The sequence below is a fragment of the Diaporthe amygdali genome (genome assembly GCF_026229845.1).
Source record: "Diaporthe amygdali strain CAA958 chromosome Unknown NODE_2_length_3802984_cov_64_841326, whole genome shotgun sequence".
In the NCBI taxonomy this organism is placed as follows: Eukaryota; Fungi; Ascomycota; class Sordariomycetes; order Diaporthales; family Diaporthaceae; genus Diaporthe; species Diaporthe amygdali.
This window is the reverse complement of record NW_026517022.1, coordinates 1,165,090-1,184,462: the sequence shown is the minus strand read 5'-3', so window position 1 is coordinate 1,184,462 and position 19,373 is coordinate 1,165,090. Positions and strand designations below refer to the sequence as shown.

Sequence of the window (19,373 nt, the reverse complement as noted above, 5' to 3'; positions counted from 1 at the left end):
TGGCTGGGCAGGTACTTTGATACGGGTGGACAGGTAGTCCACGGGGCCACACACACACACGCACCAACCAGCTCCCTCCTGCACCTGCACCTGCACCTGCACTTGCACTTGCGCATGCAGGAACCACGGCAGAACGTGGGCGGCCAGTGCAAGCGGCCGAGGGTCGAGTCATTGAAACCTCCTTCTCCTTTCCTCTTCGCGACCAGCCTTGCCTATGGTTCGTCATGTACAATTAAACAGTTAATTGTGTTCAATCAGCCATTTTCCCACACGTGATGGCCATCGCAAGGATGTGCGCGAACTTTGAGCACATCTCCCCAAAGCTCCAAGCCAACTTCAGACGTGGCTTGGCCCAAGCTCGCGCTCTCGACTTGGTAGTCCGGTCGACTAGCTGCTTTGAGATGCGATGGCCTCAAACCCTCGGCTGCACCTCCAGCCAGAAGTTAGAGGCCAGAGATTTGCGACAGGGTATGTGCAGCACGGAGTACGGAGTACGAGGTACTGCACCACACACAAGCATGTCGTATCTTCGGACCAAGCTTGGCTAGATCTTCAAACCTGGCATCTGGCGACATCCGAGTTCCAAAACGAACAACGCTACGGTGCACAATGGCACGGGCTGGGCGTGACCCTCCCAGTGCCTCTCCCCTTTCCCCACCACCCTGCCCCCGGAGCGCACCAACACAGGCCCTTCCCTCCTCTCCCCTGATTGACCGGACGACGCATGGCCGGCAGAATCCGATTTTCGTCGATCAATGTTGACGTGCTCCTTGGCCCACCGGCCCATCGCGTAGCAGAGCAGCTGGGGCTGATCTGGGGCTGATATGGACCTGAAAGCTGGAGCTGGAGCTGGGGCCGGAGGCGAAAAGATTAACATTCCAAGATCTTCACACTTCATCCGAGCATCAAAAGAGACCAATGCGGCTGAGTTTAAGGCACACCACGCACGAAAGACTCCGCGGCTCGAGCGTGAGCTTGATTGAGGTGTTCACATATGTACAAGGCCATGCGCACCGGCCGGTCAGCCATTCTAAAGATGGGGTTGGTTCTCCTGCATCCCGAATGCCGGCTGAGGAGGCACATACTCGACGGTGCCGGCTGCTGGTCCAGGCAGTTGAGGTCAGTGTTGGCCTGACGGTCCCTCATGGTAACAACAATCAATATATCCTCTGGAACAGCCACCTAGAATCGCCATATCTCGTCGACCACACCTGATCACGGAGGTGTCACCAATCCGAGTTTCACGATCGCACACGCAACGCGACGAGGCCATCAACCAAATCTTTGTCTCTCCTTAAATCCTCACGCACCAAGGACAAGACCAATTAGCCTGCCTCGGGTGCCTACCATCCTACTGGGACAGCACACGGCTACACTAACCACCTATGGGATCATCGAGCGGTGCAGACCCGAGCTATGCATACACGATGCCAATGAATTGAACGCCGCTCGGCGCCGTCTGTTCTCAGATAGAACACTCTAAAATGAGCCTCACAGGGCCCAGATGTCGCCAGGTGAACCAATTTCCAACGGTCCGGACGCGAAAACACTCGAGTACCACCTCATTATGCAGGTCTGTTCCATTTCCTTGCGCCCGTTACGTCTCTGCTTTTCCGTCAATCACAGCGCATTGTGAGGACTCTGGTCACCAAGAGTCTTGTACGAAGCCTATACCTATTCGAGAAAGGTTTCTTTCGTAGGATGGCTGCCACCCTCGGTCTCTGACGAGCCGTATCTCATCATCCCCGTGTTTCATCTTGACAAGGGTCCTCATTTCATCCCCGGGTACCGAGACATCAGCCCTTTTTCCACGGCGCGGCACGCGTTCACGGTTGGACAATGACGTTGTTGATGTCGGGTTGCTTCTGAACGAGACCAAGATCCGACGATGGGAGACAAAAAAGAAAAAGGAATCAAATATGGCGGTGACAATCTCCACCGTATTTTCTGGGTTTCCATTGTTCACCAAAAACTGCCTACCCAAATTGCCTCAAGCCACCATGGCCGCGCGCTGATTAGAAACAGCGCCGAAGCTGAGACCAGCTCCAGGGTAAGGCCCCCCCGGACAAAGACTCCCAATTAAGGCTGTTGATTGCGGGCCGGCCGTCAACATGCAGCTATTTCAGCCTGAATTGGGACGGAGAGCCTGTTTGAGTTTCTCAGGACCCTGGATTCGGTGATGGAATCCATTCGCGAGTGACCCCAGACAGGAAATGCCTTTGGCATTCCCTCAGCGAGTGGACGTCACCGAGCCGCGCACGGGAGCCCCCAGCTATATGACACGCTCGCTACATGCTGTGCAATGGGGCAACCGACGGATCCTCAGGTTCCCAGCGCGGACTGATGGCTTGGCTGTCGTGCAAGGCGGACGCCCGAGACCATAATGCTTGTTAGTTCATCTAAAACGCTGCTAGCATCGAAGTCTTATTTGGGCTCGTACGGCGACGATGGGAGATTGCAAGTGCAAAGGGAATGTCGCTATGCAATGTGCCAAAACTCTTTCCCTCATTGCCAGGTCAACGCCCAGTCGCCAAGCCTTCCTGGTCTTCGAGGCTTGACACCTCACTGTACCTCGACAAGGAGTTCGCATATCGCTGCACTGCACTAGAGGGGACCCAAGTGGGCTAGCTGTCCGGTCTTCAGCGTCGATCACGCGAGCTGTCAGTGTTCGGACCGAAACATGAGTACCATTATTGCTTGCGCGGGGCATGGAGCAGTTGGGTGCTCACGGGTTACAAATAGGACTACGATCGAAATGGCCCTGTTTGGGTCACCGATCACAGCGGAGCCCTTGCGCTTGAATCAACACCCTTCAGCCAACGAAATTGCAGATACGTGGCTATGAGTTTGTGACTTGAGCTGGCAGTGCGCGATATCACGTTGTGCTCCATATAACTGGTCGCGGCCGACGGCAACTAGTGCCCGAGCGAGCTGGGATGGTTCGATATAGTGCGCCACGGAGTATATTGGTATTATTACTATCATCATTTCGATATACCTCCAAGCATGGGTTGGAAGCGTACTATGAGCAGTGAACAGACTTTGTCGCCAAGTTTCGCATAGCGGTATTCCAGTCGCCCTCGGCGTATCAACGGCTCAGACTGAAGATTTGCGCATAGCGTAATGCGCTTGCTTGTCATGTGCTTACCACTCGGTAGTAACATGTCACCTGATCGAGTGGCCGGCGATATGTCCTGGCATGACTAGTCAGAGCTCGAACCTCTTCAAGATGCCTCGGTGGGCGGATGGATTTACAAGAAACTCGGACGAGACTTTTTCGTATGCTCATCCAGAAAAAGGCAGGCCCGGTAGTCTTGTGAAAAATATCCTTTCTTGGCTGGATTTGTTGAGCTTTGCTGGGAGAAAGAGGACCAGACGCATCGAGCAAGCCTGACTCAACTTGACGCCCATAATGATGATGATGTGTTAAATCAAACTTTGGCAGTTATGAGTTCGCACCATTAAGTGAGGACTTATTCGGGACACGTCAGCACGCCTTTTTCGCCCCAGGCCGCGCTTCATCAGCATAATGTCAATCAGGAGCAGTGTGTTAAACATATCCAGTCATTCCCAACTACAAGTCTTCGAATACCCTCATTTTCGTACACAGTGAGGTTTGGATGCAGTGTCTCGGATCCCAGAAACAGTTCCAGATATTCAGCACGAGATGTGACACGTAGCTGAAATTTACTACAACATTGCTAGAAGATAATTTTGCATAAACACCGACTGAGAAAGCTCCAGGGCTGCTTGATGGAAGTATAAGGCAGCGAGCTCCGTGGATGCCAGTGAAGACTGCCACTGCGTTCGAACCTCTTTATGATAATGATATGAAGGGATTTTGTGGACAAGCTCATCGTCTCGCTCCATCGTCACGCTGCCATCATCCTTAGATCCCCTGAGAAGAAGTGAGCAAACCTATGAGGCTTCAATTCCGCCACACCAGGCATACCATGCTTTTATATCTGGGCAGAGCTGAAGAGCAGCCCTATATAAAGCATGACCGGAGACAACCTAGGCACATTCACAACAGCCGCTTGCACAAGGAGCTTGTTCTGCTTTATGATTATTTGCTCAGTTATGGAGCTGACTACCAAAAGGAAAGGAGCAGAGAACTAGGCAACACTTGCCCTCTTTCAAGGCTACTTCCGCCTGTAAATATGTGTTTTTGTGGACCTAGGCAAATGAGGCCGGAATTTCTGCCCGGAAGATTGTAGGTGACTCCCTTGTGAACCACTCATTCACTGATCTTTCCATTTTTGTTGGGTTGAGAGTTCGTCATCTGCTGTTGAGACCTAGTATTTCCTTTCAATTTTTCGAGTTACGAATAGCCTCTAAGATCAAACAGACAGGACCTCTCTCTTAGCAAATAAAGCCAACTGAGATAGGTATTACATGCTGCCAGTTAACTAAATCGTAGCAGAAGAGCTCCGGTCGATAGACGCCAGAATGCTTGAAATCAGGCGGCGAGCATCAGATCTCAAAGAGGATCAAGCCGCCATAGCAGTCCAGCAACCTGCATTTCATGTCGCTCGCGAAGTGGCTCCAGTCAGCCACTGTGTCCATGATATCGTCCTTTACACCTGTCTTCGACGCTTCGGATTCATCAAAAGCACGCCATGTAACGGTGACCCGTCCCAGGCGCATCTCTCGATCCCTGCCCAGCTCTGCCACATGGGCATTGTACGAAGCCAACTGCTCGCGCTGAACAGGGATTCCAAGCTCAGAAGCGCACCTGCTGTCCCAACTACAGACGAGACACCGTTCACCCCCATGACGGCTGGACTGGAGTGACCTGAGAAGGCTAGGCCAACATCGACAGGTCGTAACAGACCGAAGGTGGACCTTTTCGAGGCTTGGACACAATGAAGAGAGCATATGAGGGATTCTGTGAACTTGTGCAATCTCTTGTTGCATTTTTTCTGCAAGTCGACGCAATTCTGCGTTTTCGAAGATGTTGGGGTTGTCAGGCTCCAGACTTTGAGACAGTCCCGCCTCGTCCAATTGGCGGAGCTTGATGTCCAGGTCGACGATGGAGGGTTTCAAGTGCTCTAACTTCCTGTAACCTCCCATGGGCCTCAAATACGCGTTTATCCTGCGTGGGAGGATCAGTTCCTTGACTTTGGCAAGTTCCTCTTTGCTGATAAATCGTACCAAACTACCATGCAGAGGAATGTGCAGCTTGTCAATGCCAAAGTTAAAGTAGACATGGCTGTCCCCATTTTTTGGACGAGCGAAAGCGATTTGGTAATGCCTGAGGGTCTCACTTCGGGACTCGGCATTGATCCAGAGTGTCACTGGCATCTGAGCGGAGCCTGTGGTCACCGTTGTCACATCACCCTCCTCGAACAAATCGTCGACCATCTGGCCTACAGCCTCAGCATGCTCTTTCCAGCGGTGCAAGTCGTCTTCTCCAGCGAGCCAGCGTCGGGTGATAGTTACAAGACGCGGTTCCCAAGTCATCTTGTAAATCTTGATTCGAAGCTCAGCAGGGATGGTGTTGAAGTACATGATCCTCATGGGAGGGCGCTGTGGGGCATCTGTTGTGCCCTTGGGCTGATTCTTGAGGCTGAGTGAAGGCGGCATGTCCAACTTGGGTTGACTGGTCTGACGTTCCAATTTGCTGGAGGGAAACACCTTTCGGTCATCCTGAAGGGAAACCATTGCTGTCTTAGATTGGACGCCGAGCTGGATGGGAGGGGACGCCAGCAGTCCAGCCTTGTCTGCTTCCAGAAGTTAGTTAGTCATAGAAGTGTTTGGTACTCAACATTAGATCATTCATACCGTTTGAGGATGACTCTAGCTGCTTGTTTCGATCCGAATTGATGCCAGATGATGGGCACATCTTTGGCTGCCCGTCGGTTTGCTGAGTAGGCTTGACAAGTCAGTAAGTGGCTGGACATCTTTTATCATCGAGATCGGTCACCTACCATCAGGGTGAAGCTGTTCCCAAGCAATTTTGACTCCTGTGCAGAAAAGTTGAGGTGCCTTTGGCGGCACCTTGTTGCTCACTGCGGATTTGTGACGGCGAGTGTGCTTCAGCTTGCGCGAGAGGAAGCTTTCGGGTCAAGTTGGAATGAAATAGCAGATCAAGCTTCACATATGTCTGCCTCAAGCTAGTGTCCTTCATAGATAGGTGAATTCAGGGAACGACCCAGGTAGTGAATTGAACACTGCCAGTCATGCATTTTGTCTTGTCTTTTGTCCTATCCCACACACATACACTGCCTTCTAGTCCCGCCTCCCCTTGAGCAGAAGCTTGCCCGACCGCTAAGGCATCTTGATACATAAATATTCGTCAGCAATCTGATGCGGTTGAGTCTACATCATGATTCAGCCCGAATCCTCGCATCTCATGTCAGTTTGGCCTTGTCATTGCAGTAGTCTTTCATCATCAATCAACTTGACTGTTTGAGTCTAGGCCGTTTTTCAACTACTACAACATTGCTACAATTATGTTCGCAGTGTCGCATCATGGAAGCCATATGTTGCTCAACAGACATTTCCTCCCAAGTAAGGAGTGTCTTTCAAGACTATCACAAATGTGATCATAGCCCCGAGACAATCATTTGGGAGACGTGATCGAAAAAGAGGATCAGAAGGAATCCTAGGGAGTAAAAAATAATGGCAGTAAGCGGTCCACACTGTGGGAAGCAAAAGGGTAGACAGGACCATGGCTTTTCGACAAGAATTTATTCTCTCATCATTTGGGGTATCTACTCTAACTTGATCTTTCTCATCCTTGTCTCGTCATCCAAAGATGTGGGCCGCAGGCGCATACATGTTCCGGTCTGCGCTACATGAATTGCTCATATGGTTCATCTAAAGCAGGTTCAGTACGAGGGGTGTGCTGTTGGCTTTGTCGTGCTGTCCATTTTGTCTTGGGGAGGGGGAATCCGTTTCGACATCCTCTGCCGCATCCATCAAATCAGTCTCTTTGGTCGTAAGGGGTCGCTTGAATCTTCGGCAGGCTGTAAGAAGGGGCAAGATCGGGTGTTCTCCTAAGATCCGGTTCTCGCCGATGTGTTCCTATTCATGAGGTTGGTGAAGAAATTCTGCATCTTTTCGGTGTCGATGGGCTGCTCTGCTTGTGCGTTATCATCAACTGGGCTCTCAGGCTCAGGTGACGAGCCATACGCTTGACGGTCCTAATGAGAATGATTAGCCACACGCAAGCTTGAAGTGCTGCTGACTTCCTAGGAACACCACGTACCTGTAGGCGCTTCATCATGTCGTCGGCATCGACCTGGATGCCACCGACGTTGAATTGCACCGGACCAATGTGGTCGCTGACATTGACCTGGCGACCGTCTTCATCCAAGCCCTTGACGGGCTTCTTGGCATTCCTCGTGTCGTTGGTTTGGCCCTCCTCCTCCATCTTCTGCTTGAAAGTTTCCAACCTCTGTATCTGGGATCCGAGGAAGGCCTGTGTGTCCATCGTCTCTACTTCCAGTTTCGTGGACTGCGTGTCTCGTCCAGCCATCTGCAGAGCATCGAGACTTGGATTCCTAATCGATTCCTCAAACGTTGTCACTGCCGAACCAGGTGTGATCTCATAGCCGTCAATGTCGTACTCGTCATCATTCGCGGTCCCATTCTCAATAGCTTGCTTCCTGCCAGGGGGTGGGAACTTGGTCTCGAGATCAATAGACCAACCCTCGCTCACAGCCTCCACATCGAAACCCTCGCGCAAGACTCTGATCTTGCCCCAAGAGTCCCAGTTCGGAGGCACGGCGACCTTGTCTCTGTCGATAACGTTGGGCTTTAGGGGCTGCTTCTTCAGAAGCGAATGTATGCCAAGACTGGAGTGGACGAGTGTTGGCAGTTGGGAGGGCACAGAAGGTGTAGTGTAAATCAGTGATGCACCGTCTTATCAAACAATTAGCGATGTGTGAGCACTGGCAGTCAAAGTAGGGTCCTTACGTCTCAGTAGTATCGTTCGCATGAATTGGAGGACAACGTCAAATTCTTCCTCCTTCCAGCTCTGTGTCTTCTCCAAGAACTCCATCTTCTCAGACTGTTGGCACGTTAGATTTCCTATCATCAACAACGGTGATCAAGATACTCACGTTCTGGCATACGACACAGAGTGGTAAGCCCAGGGGCTCCTCCCACTCGCCTGGACCGAGTGGTAATGACACATCGCCCTCGCTGGCTGCCGTTGCCGTTGTGCCGTCCAAGTTCAGAGAGCCGCCGCGGCCCCTCTCTTTCCAGAGGCTCATCCCCTCCTCCATGGCTATCTTGCTCTCGTCCGGCAGTGCGAGCAGGACAGTTCGTAGAAGCAGCATCCATTCCCTGAGCTGTCGTACCCACGACCATGGTTCCGACCAGTCTAGCAGGACGACCAGGAGGGTGTTTGGTATGGACTGTGGCGTGAGGAGAGGTTTGATGAGCTCGGCGAAGGAAGGCGAGGGGCTTGTTAGGAGGTACGTAGAGATGCGGGCCAGTATATCTGTGTTGTGTCAGCGGATGACCCGCTGGCGCTCGAGCGCGAGGGGAGCGCCGCATACCTTCATGGTCTGCATCGAGGAGGTCATAGTATGTATAGCCGAGCGCAAATTGGTTGGCCACGGGTGGTATCTTGTTCTGGCGGTCGTAGTTCCGCCGCTGCTCGTTGTTGGAGAGGGACTCTATGAATTCTCGTTGCGACTCGACGGTCCCGCCTGGCGATGAATCAAATGGTCAGCGCGCGCCGGCTTTGCACACGGGTTGTGGGAGTGTTGCCCGGCGTACCCATGACGAGGAGGTTCCTCTCGGGCAGTCGCTTCCCGCTGGCAACGGAGTCGAGCATGGAGCTCCACATGTCCCTCTTTGGCTCGCCATTCTTGCCCTCGGAGCCGCCAGAGGCGGTCGTGTAGGTTGAGAAGCGGTTGGAATTCGACGCCATGCTGTCCCCCTTTGACCTGTCGCGAGATCCTCAGTTCTGCGCGCTGTCGCCGTTCATCGCTGGGAGTTGGGAGACGCGATGCGGTGTAGACGTGGCGAGCTCCCTGCCCGTTGGAGAAGCTGGGCAAGTTTGGGCGCGTTGGGTCTGATTAGTGCAGTGGACGCGTCGGGCCAGGTCTGCCGGATCGCATTGGATGTCTTTTGAGATGCGTTATCTTGTGCTGGTGACGTTTTCGGGTAGACTGGCTGTGCTGTAACTCATGTCCCACTTGCAGCAAGCGACACTCAGAGGTCCAAGTTGTTTATTGAATCAGAGTCTCCCACCTGCCATCAGGGGCCCCATGCATCATTCCATGCAGGGGGCGTGGACGGTTCAAAGGATCCCACCTGGCACTGCACGTCGGAGGTCTTGGCCCAGCATGGTGCCTGCAGCTGTGAAACAGTTGGTTCCAGCTGTCAGCACCCAAGTAAACGGATGTCTCCTCTCTATACCCAGGCAGATACATAGGCATCCAATGTATCCCAAGAAATTACCCAGCACATCTTTCTTACAATACAATTATCTTTCGGATGGCCTTCTTTAGGAAGCTCTGTAGGATGTCATGGAATGGTTTCTGTATTTGCATCAGCCTTTCTAGTCCACAAGGTCTCTCCCTAACCCAGGCTACTGGTGGCCCAAGAGAGCCCTGATTAGATCTGCGGTTGAGAGACGTCAGGGTGTGAGTAAGTGTCTAAGTAGGCATATTCGAAGTTGGAGATACTGGAATACTTCTTTAATCAAAGCAGGTGCAGATATTCTCTTCACATTCGTTGATGCCTACACGTGCAGGTCCTCACTGTATAACGGATGAAGGCTGTCTGCACTCCAACTTAAAGGCTCAGAGAGTAAACTTGCCTGAACAGAACAAGCATCAATCTACCAAGAAGTTGAAAATGCGACTATCTATTTCTTGAATGCAAGTAAATCCAGGAAAAATGCATGTCAGCTTGCTCTAGTGGAAGGGGATCCTTGCACTGAGTGCCGGCGCCACTTCTGGGTCTTCAGCCTTACAGACGTCACCTAAAATTCGCCCAGCCTCGCGAGCACTCCAGACTTCCTCACAACGCCAGCAACGAGGAGCGCAGCCTCCCCGCCAGCCACCATGAACAAGATACGAGCGATCCAGGAGCTCAACAAGAAGGAGATCGAGCAAGGAATGTACGTACCAAGCATATCTCCCAACACAAGTAACCAAAAGGCAGGCCCTCCCGAGAAGTACAAGCTAACACGCCCAACCCGCACACAGCTCCCCGAACGCCTCCTGGCACGTCGACTACCGCGACACGGCCTTTGTCTACTTCGGCGGGCTTCCTTATGAGCTCAGCGAGGGCGATGTCATCACCATATTCTCCCAGTTCGGCGAGCCGACGTTCCTCAAGCTCGCCCGCGACAAGGAGACGGGCAAGTCACGCGGCTTCGGCTGGCTCAAGTACGAGGATCAGCGCAGCACCGACCTCGCCGTAGACAACCTGGGCGGCGCCACTATCAACGGCCGCATGGTCAGCGTCGACCATGCGAGGTACAAGGCGCGCGACGACGAGGACATGGAGGAATGCCGCATCGACTGGGAGACGCTGCAGAAGCGGGAGAGGCTTGAGAAGGGAGGAGGTGGTGGTGGGGACGACACAGACATGGGAGAGGGTAGTAGTGACGACGAGGCCGCGAAGAGGAGAAATCGGCCGATGTTGAAGGAGGAGCGTGAGCTCATGCTGCTGGAGCAAGACCATGACGAGGACGACCCCATGAAGGCCTTCCTGGTCGAGGAGAAGAAGAAGGAAGTAGAGGATGCGCTACGGAGGGCGAGAAAGAAGGAAAGTGGGGACAAGCACAGGAGCAGGCATCACCGGTCGCATCGGTCCCGGAGGGATGAGAGCGAGGACGACGGCGATCGGCACCGGCGCAGGCGCAGAAGGCACGGCGAGGAAGACGAAGATCGCAGGGAGCGATCGAGGCGCGATGATACCCCTGTTCTTAAGGAAAGCGATGAGGATGGCCAACGCCGTGAAAGGCGGCGCCACGATTCACGTGAGCGAGACAGCAGGCGAGACAGAGATCGTGATGACCCCGAAAGGAAGCGGGATCGTGACAGAGACCGTCGGCGACACCGTCATGAGGAATCTGAGGACCACAACGACCGCAGGCATCGAACTTCCGACCGAGATCGAAGTCATAGGCACAGAGATAGGAGTAGATCACCATGACGGCTGAATCGAAGTGCCGTATCATTCAATTGATTATGTGAAAGTGGAGCAAGTGCTGCCTACCAATTCACTAAAGCACGTATGCTATCGAGCTGCTCTTTTTGCCAGTCCTGTTTTACCTGTGCAAAACTCCTCATTATGCTCGTTTCCGTGTGAATGTGACCTTCAAACGCCGTCAAACCAGACCCAAACCTTCCTAGACCTGTTTCGCAGCGATGATTTCGAGGGGTCTGCACCACCAACTCCACTTGCCATTAGGCTCAACATGTCTTCGTCGAGCCATACGAGGGTGTCATCTCGTCTCCTTCAATCGCTGGAGAATCATGGAGCGCTCAAATCATGTCCTACATGTCCTTGTAGTAACGCTTCCAACCCTCGCGGCGCACGCGGCGACGACCGTCGTCATCCAGCTCCACTTTGAACTTCTCCCAGCGGGCATCGATGCCGGCACCGACAACAATGATGGTGTCCTCATCGGTCCAAGCCAGAATACCTTTCGGGGGCTTCGTGGTACCGAGGCTAGCGATGTTCGAAAGAGCAGGCAGGCCACCGGTGGGCTCGTCGCCGATCTCAAAAGGCGCAGATGCGAAGGAGTACTGGTCCGAGAACGCCCGCGGCATGAAGGGCATCTTTCCTAGAAGACCCCACTTTCCACGGCCCTCCTCGACAGCTGCAGCCGTAGCACTAGGGCGGCTGGCTGGAAAACTGAGGCTGATTGGGCTCGAAGGTGACTGCAGATCTTTCAAGTTCTCCTGGGAGGGGACATCGAATACGTGAAGGGTGCCCTTGTCAGAGGTGCAGGCGAGGATATTACCCAGTCTGCTGAAGCCCAGCGAGAAAATGGTTGCGCTGTCTAGGCCACGGCGAAGCTCGCAGATGCGAGCACAGTTTCGAGTGTTCCAAATGCGGATGAGGGTTCCCTAGAGCTTGCATCAGTATGCTGGACTGATACACCGTTCTACGGTAGACTGCAGAGGAGAGCCTACCTTGTCGCTCGCCGTTGCGAGCATATCGCCCTTGTCACTAAAAGCCATAGCCCGCAACGCAGTTGAGTGAGCAGGAATGATGCTCACGTTGTCAGTGGCCAGCTCGACAAGTCGTACGTGTCCGGCGGTAGGACCAGGGAAGGCGATGTGCTTTGCGGACATGCAGATCAAGCCATGAAGGTTGTCAGCAGTCTCATAAACTGCCACCTTCTGCATCTCCTTGGGCCTGTTCCAAGGGGCGTGGAACTCGACACTGTTCTGCAGGACGATGATGACTTTCTCCCGATTGATGCGGACGGCACGGACAGGGGTCTTCACACTGATGGAGGCGACGGGCTTCTTCTTGATGACCTCCCAAAGAAAGACCTGGCGCGAACCCGTGAGCAATGAGAAGGACCTGGGCAAGTACAACAACCTACCTTGTTGGCAGCAAACTTTGGCATGCGGCCACCACCAACCAGAGCAACAATGTTCGTCTGACCAAGCATCTGGGCAAGGCCTATGCCTCCTGCGAGGTCTAGTGGAATCATCAGTCTCGGGATCTCAAGTTTCCAACGTATCTGAGCTCACGTACCTTGAATGAGGGACATCTGACCAGAGTCAGAGTGGATGACTGCCAAATGTCAGCTAGTGAAAGTCTTGGAGGACACAGGTCCGGTGCCAGCACTCACTACGGAAGCCATCCTCGAGTCCCACGGCGAAGTGGAGGCCAGAATCGCTGAAGTCGACAGACAAGATGCGGATGGGCCTATCCGGCTCGATCTTTGGTCGAGTGTCCATGGTGATGGATCAAGGTGGTTGTTGTGCCTGTGTTTCGTATCACAGTAATTCGGACTCGAGTTGTTGACAAAGAGGTGGGATGTTCAGGTATCCGAGTCAAGAAGTTGGTTGTAGGAAAGTGAGACGCGCCCCTCCAGGAAACCAGAAAAAGAGGTGCAAAACCAAAAAAGCTGCCTAGCCTTTAAACTCTATGGTAACCATGTTGCTCAAGGGCGATGTCGTTAAAGTGGGCCCGCGATGCTGGTGCAAGGACGAGGTATCGTGAGTGGCCGGTTAGCAGCTGTGCTGCGAGGATGAGGCCGGTGTCGAGCAAGCTGACAGGAACAACAATGGGGGGTCTATAGCAGACCTCCCCAAATTCCAGTATCCTGATTTGACAGGTCAAAAAATAGAGCAGACTGGCAATGTATAGAACATCTCACAGGCCATGTTGGTTATATATAGGCAGAATAATTGTACAGATCTTGGTTTCGATCTCACGAGTTGTCGTGTAAGTCTGTATGTATCTATATCTATAGTCAGTCTGTAGTCCCGAGGTCTCCAGTCCAGAGGTCAGATGATCCACCTACCGTGACGCTGCCAGCTGGCACCCGCTGTGGAGGCCAGGTGAAAGAGCTCCCAGGTACCTGGGTACACCGGGAAAGCAGCACTGGGTCTCTGGAGCTATGAGACTTGCCCACAAAGGGACTAGCGCCCCAAACTGGGGAGGCAGGCGAGAGGATCCCCTGAATTGCAGCTCTGGGAATCTCCCCTGAGAGAGCTGCTCCTCCAGTGGTGGTAATTTGTGAAATTGCGCTGGTTGCTCCACCCTTTGACAGTGGTTGTCCCGACCCTTGGCACCCTTCAAACATTCCCCCTTTCCAACAGAGCAGAGCAGAGGCCTGGCACATCACCAACAACTTCGATAGCCTCTACACGCGACATTTCATCGATCCAATTCTCTTGCCTTTCGATAGAGCAGGAATCGAAACCAACCTTACAACTCGCAGTTCGATCGTGCTCTGGGTTTCTGGAAATCCGTCAACAATCATGTCTTCCCCTGCCGTACGTTTGCTGTCATCTCCTCTGCAATCACGAGCCAATCTACCGTTTCGTGTCGCTCGCTGCCAGCACGCCCAACAGCTCACCGCGTCGCGTCGAATCAATTGTTGCTTCCGAACATCATCGCTGACCCTTTCTTGATCAATAGAAGATGATCCGCCGCAAGAAGAACGTGAAGAAGGGAATCCAGTTCTGTTTGATGGTCTGCGGAGCATCAGGCACTGGTGAGTTCGGACCGCGCAAAGCTGCAACTTTGTTCCAGCCTAGCTTCCTGCAGTGCACGAATGTCGTTTTCTGACAGCTTTCTGGTCATTTACAGGCAGGACCACTTTCGTTAACACCCTCTGCGGAAAGTCTGTTATCGGCCACAAGGACTCCGATGACCCCAACGGCGCCCATGTCGAGGAGGGCGTCAAGATCAAGCCCATGACCGTTGGTACGAATTGACACGATCCAAACCTCCTTACGAACCCCTGATATCTGACTGGCCATGTAGAGCTCGAGCTTGACGAGGAGGGCACGAGGATCTCCCTTACCATTGTTGACACCCCTGGTTTCGGTGACCAAGTCGACAACGAGGCCAGGTACGACCCAAGTCCCTGAGCTCCCACTCTGCAACTTCATACTAATATTTGGACGCTTACAGCTTTTCTGAAATCGTTGGGTACCTCGAGAGACAATACGACGACATTCTAGCCGAGGAGTCGCGTATCAAGCGTAACCCTCGCTTCAGGGACAACCGAGTCCACGCGCTGCTCTACTTTATCACTCCTACCGGTCATGGGTACGATTCCGTTACTCCTGTGAAACGCCCTTTTGGTCGCCCTCTGACAGTGTCTCTAGTCTCCGTGAGTTGGATATCGAGCTGATGAAGCGCCTCGCGCCTCGTGTGAACGTCATCCCCGTCATTGGCCGCGCAGACTCCCTGACCCCTGGTGAGCTGGCCGAGTCGAAGAAGTTGGTCATGGAGGACATCGAGCACTACCGTATCCCGGTCTACAACTTCCCGTACGATATCGAAGAGGACGACGAGGACACGGTTGAGGAGAACGCCGAGCTTCGAGGCCTCATGCCATTCGCTATTGTCGGTTCGGAGGACGCTGTTGAGATCGGTGGCCGCACAGTCCGTGCCCGTCAGTACCCATGGGGTGTTGTGGAGGTTGACAACCCTCGTCACTCGGACTTCCTCGCCATTCGATCCGCACTGCTGCACAGCCATCTTGCCGACCTGAAGGAGATCACCCACGACTTCCTCTACGAGAACTACCGTACCGAGAAGCTCTCCAAGAGCGTGGAGGGTGGTGCTGGAGTGTTTGTCTCCCTACGTCCCCTGGCATATGAACTTCATCAGCTGACCTTGTCACAGCGACTCTTCGATGAACCCCGAGGACCTTGCGTCCCAGTCCGTCCGTCTCAAGGAGGAGCAGCTCCGCCGCGAGGAGGAGAAGCTGCGCGAGATCGAGATCAAGGTCCAGCGCGAGATCAACGAAAAGCGCCAGGAACTTCTTGCCCGGGAGTCTCAGCTCCGAGAAATCGAGGCTCGCATGCAACGAGAGCAAGCCGGATCTGCAGGAACACCGGCTCCCGATGCCAATGGCGATGCCGAAGCTTGATTCGATTCTTCTGGGCCCGGTGGTTGAGCTCACTGGGAACTGCTACGGCAAGACGCGACCTCGCCACTTCGGCGCGTATTTCTTTTGATTGATCGGCGGTCTATCGCGAGCGAACATGAAGTTGATGACAAAGACCGACCTATGTGGACAAAGGCCAGATCGGAGTCATGGGGTGGCGGCTCACATGGGTCTGGCCGCGGATCTTGAACAGATGGTGCTCGTCTTCCCCTAATGATATCCCCGCACCATCTGCTTCGTTGTCTCTAGGAACGCTATTAAGATGAAAAAGGCAAGGATGAGAGGTTGGCAGAGAGGGCTTGCCGCATATTTTTTCCATACGTCTTCTTTCTTTGCTGTGTCGACTCATCACTTGACGAGGAGACCATTTTCCAAGGACGTTTGGTATTTTTCCCAACACGACTTATTTCTAGTAGAGGACTTCTAATGCAGATAACCTAAATTTATGTTTGTTCCATGGACTACGTGGATGCGTGAGAGCTATTGGCCGTTGCTAAGACAGAAAGAAGCCTTGGCTTCTCGGCAACGCTGATCAAATGGTTGGGCATTCACAGGTGTCAGGTGAGGAGTGTCGGTGAAGGGGCGCCTCTTAACGCCAAATCGTCATGGGTGTAAGTCTGCCAGCCTTCCAGGCAAAGTGCACCAAGTGAACTGTGCACACCCGTAGCAGCTGATGGAAACAGTCGCATCGCGATAGGTCTCCTCGTCCGGGAACAGAAGTCCTACTTCCACACACAGCAAACCGAGCATTGCACGATAGAGATGCTTGCGTGCCCGATGCTGAGATAAATTTACATAGATGCTATATAAGCTTTGCTGGATTTTCAAGGGAGTAATTAAAATTGATTGGATTGAGAATTTGGAAGAAAGGCTAAACCTGAGAACCCTGGAAGTCAACGCCAACGAGTCCCATCTTCCGCCAATTTGATAACCACTTGTAAGGAGACCGCCATTCTGAAGTATGAGATCTGTGAACAGCATCCCAAATCCGTGCCCAGTCTCAGAACGTCAAAGACCTTGGATTTCAGCCCAGTTCGAACATCTCGCAACCAGAAAACACTGCAAACTCCACCTCAACCTCCGTCCCTTATGTGGCATGGCGACATGACCTACGGGAATCGCCCGTCCTCTTCATTCCGTGGAGCGGTATCCATTAGCCATTTAGTTATTCTGCTGGCTGTTCAGGATGCGCAGGATGGCCAGGAACAGGTTGATAATATCCAGGTACAAGCTGATCGCCGCCGCGATCTCCTCCTCAACATGGTGCTTCCGCATGACCAGCTGGGTGTCCACGAGGATGTAGCCGCTGAAGATCAGGGCGGCCAGCCCGCCGTAGATCAGCTCGCCGGTCGAGCTGTAGGGGAAGAAGGCCGCCATGAAGCCGAAGAGGATCAGGCCCCACAGCCCGCCGAAGAGGTAGGGCATCCATGAGGTGAAGTCGTACTTGGTCTGGCAGGCGAACGCGGTGAGGAAGACGAAGATACCCGCGGTAAGGATCACGGCGTTGAGCACGATGGAGGTCTTGTAGAAGGAGACGACGACGGAGATGGTGTATGCCTCAAGCAGGGTGAAGCCGGACAGGAAGAGCAGGTTCGTCGGGTATGAGTGGCGCTTCCAGTAGGTCAGAAGCATCATGCCGATCGCGCCGAACATCTGTATGACGAGTGGTTAGTAAGTCATCCTGATAGTAACTTCTTGAGGACGAAGAGCTCGGAGAGACGCTTTCGACGTACCGAAATGAAGACCAGCGCCGGATGCCCTTGGATCCATTCCTTGTAAGCCGGAGAGACGAAGCTGATGGTGCTCACGGCGCCGGTGGCTAGCAGCTGCACTGTCAGGATGGTGTAGACCTTGCGTATAAACTGGTTGCGGATGTCGATTGTCGCCTCGGCTACGGAGCCGCCGAACTTGAAGTCGTCGGGGACATTGTCCTCGGAGGAGCGCGGCGCGCCCTCGCCGGCGAAGAGGCGTGCTTCATCGTCGGCGGCTTGGTAGGAGGGTGGCGCCTGGTTGTAGGCAGGACCCGCCGGGACGTCGTCAGGGTCCTGCTGTGGGGCGGGGGTGTACTTCGCGTTGGACATGATGGTCCGCTGGCGTGCTCGTGATGGGTTGTACAGAGCTGGATGAAGAAGTTGGAAGGGCTTCTGTCGAGAACGTGCTTGTCGTCGAGCAGAGGAGAGGGAGGCAAAAAGCCAACGATAGAACACAACGGAAATAAGCTCTAGGAGAAGGTTGTCAGGTGAATCACGGAAGAAGGTTGTAGAAGTTATCGGTGATGAGCAGATGATGCGGCTCCCGTCAACTAGGCTGCTTGGGTGCCACTCATTAATCAGTGTGGGGAAACGGGTCGATGACAATCCATCTAAGTCTGCCTAGCAGCCTGGGTAACCTCTGGCGTAACGCTTCGCCACACTATGGGTGACTAAGCAGCCGGAACACAACGTCGTCTGTATTTGTCTTCAATTGCTGGCTGTACACAGCAAATAATGTAGCCACACAAGTCAGCCGACCGTCTCGAAAGAGGAGATCGCATTGTTGTACAACTTGGTTCACGAGTTGCTGCAAGTATCACACCGCAGTGTGTTAAAGCAGTCATGTCTTTCAGCGCACGAAATGTTCGTCCCCGTCCCCGCCCACGGGCAAGCGTGCACACTCGGGAAGCGCAGTGTCGTACTGCTATGAGAACTGCATTAACTAAGAGGGAGTATTGAGACTGTACACCGCAACCCCGATGCTAATGACTTTCCCCTCATGCCTTGTTAGTATGCTGAAGCTCTAGCATTCGCGCCACATGCTACCTCAATGGTTAGATGTCCATTCCAGCCTGAGGCTGGCCATGCCTCCAACTATGCCGCATTACTCACGGCCAAGAACACCAGTGTGAATGCTGTTGCTGGACAGAGCCTTTTCCTGTACGGGCCAGGAACATTCTTCGGGACAATCCAGAATTGCCGCCACACAGGAAGAACCCCCAACAGCGAAGGATATTTTTCGGGGACTTCGTATAGGCACGTCGAGTCGTGCAGCCAGAAGCATCGTAACCGAGACAGCGACTGCAACACAACTTGTTCGAGTTATCCGAAATGCTGAAGAGAAGTGAGAAACAGGTATTTCGATCACCATAGGCGACACTGCGGGAGTGATTAATGTCGATATTTGAAGCACACCTACGTCGCATCGGGAGGCACAACGGGCGGCTCTGATTTCTTTTTCACTACCTAGAACACTTATCTCTGGTTGTGCGGAACAATAATTCCAGCATATTTCTGTCCCTTTTCAAAAGATGGGTTCGGGCTCCTCAAGATTCATCTTTACAAGTGCAACAAGATCTCAAGGCTTTTTTAAACCTCACTTAAAATAACTTGTTCATTAGATCAGTACTCGTTGGCTTGTGGCCAAGTATAATTTGAAATTTACACAGATACAATTCTGAGCAGGACAGATAGGGAAGGTTCATATACACTATGTGATTGTTGCCGACTGTTATTCTCGTTCTTCGTCACTTGATATGGAGTTCTGCTGCACTTTGCTAACGACTTTTGCGAATTCTGGCTATCGAAGTAATGTTCCTCTTGTGGTAGTTTATGGCCTGTCCTCGGTGGACTATTTTGCCGGTATAATTGAGATCCCCAATTTGAAACCGTCTAGTATAGCATCTCTATGATCATTGAGCCTTCTTCAAGTATTGAAATTCCTCAAACCTCCGAAACTGACGAAATCTGGCTTGTCTTTTGAAAGGGTTATGGCCTAGACATGCCATGTGATGGCAAGCATAAAATCTTTTGTCATCACTTTGTCGAAATCTGGC

The 19,373-nt window shown here is 53.0% G+C and overlaps 6 protein-coding genes across 6 annotated transcripts; 2 read left to right on the top strand and 4 right to left on the bottom strand.

The window, feature by feature from the left end:
* Positions 1–4,473: 4,473 nt before the first annotated feature.
* On the bottom strand, positions 4,474–5,845 carry J7T55_011711 (uncharacterized protein; the record flags this gene model as incomplete). Its single annotated transcript, XM_053136523.1, has 2 exons — positions 4,474–5,723; positions 5,785–5,845. The coding sequence occupies 2 exons, from the start codon at positions 5,843–5,845 to the stop codon at positions 4,474–4,476; spliced, it is 1,311 nt and encodes a 436-aa protein (XP_052999517.1).
* A 1,156-nt stretch (positions 5,846–7,001) lies between these two features.
* Positions 7,002–8,887, bottom strand: J7T55_011710 (cytoplasmic dynein 1 light intermediate chain; the record flags this gene model as incomplete). Its single annotated transcript, XM_053136522.1, has 6 exons — positions 7,002–7,148; positions 7,214–7,869; positions 7,924–8,017; positions 8,070–8,452; positions 8,511–8,663; positions 8,734–8,887. The coding sequence occupies 6 exons, from the start codon at positions 8,885–8,887 to the stop codon at positions 7,002–7,004; spliced, it is 1,587 nt and encodes a 528-aa protein (XP_052999516.1).
* A 1,141-nt stretch (positions 8,888–10,028) lies between these two features.
* On the top strand, positions 10,029–11,134 carry J7T55_011709 (u2 snrnp component ist3; the record flags this gene model as incomplete). Its single annotated transcript, XM_053136521.1, has 3 exons — positions 10,029–10,084; positions 10,173–10,951; positions 11,016–11,134. The coding sequence occupies 3 exons, from the start codon at positions 10,029–10,031 to the stop codon at positions 11,132–11,134; spliced, it is 954 nt and encodes a 317-aa protein (XP_052999515.1).
* A 337-nt stretch (positions 11,135–11,471) lies between these two features.
* J7T55_011708 (wd repeat domain-containing phosphoinositide-interacting protein 4) lies at positions 11,472–12,893 on the bottom strand (the record flags this gene model as incomplete). The annotated part of the gene is made up of 5 exons (XM_053136520.1): positions 11,472–12,047; positions 12,114–12,479; positions 12,533–12,630; positions 12,688–12,726; positions 12,785–12,893. 5 exons carry the CDS (start codon positions 12,891–12,893, stop codon positions 11,472–11,474), a joined length of 1,188 nt encoding a protein of 395 aa, XP_052999514.1.
* Positions 12,894–13,922: 1,029 nt separating this feature from the next.
* J7T55_011707 (cell division control protein 11) lies at positions 13,923–15,547 on the top strand (the record flags this gene model as incomplete). The annotated part of the gene is made up of 7 exons (XM_053136519.1): positions 13,923–13,937; positions 14,083–14,158; positions 14,254–14,370; positions 14,431–14,518; positions 14,581–14,718; positions 14,778–15,245; positions 15,301–15,547. The coding sequence occupies 7 exons, from the start codon at positions 13,923–13,925 to the stop codon at positions 15,545–15,547; spliced, it is 1,149 nt and encodes a 382-aa protein (XP_052999513.1).
* Positions 15,548–16,726: 1,179 nt separating this feature from the next.
* Positions 16,727–17,646, bottom strand: J7T55_011706 (transmembrane bax inhibitor motif-containing protein; the record flags this gene model as incomplete). Its single annotated transcript, XM_053136518.1, has 2 exons — positions 16,727–17,218; positions 17,299–17,646. The coding sequence occupies 2 exons, from the start codon at positions 17,644–17,646 to the stop codon at positions 16,727–16,729; spliced, it is 840 nt and encodes a 279-aa protein (XP_052999512.1).
* Between the last annotated feature and the right edge of the window lie 1,727 nt (positions 17,647–19,373).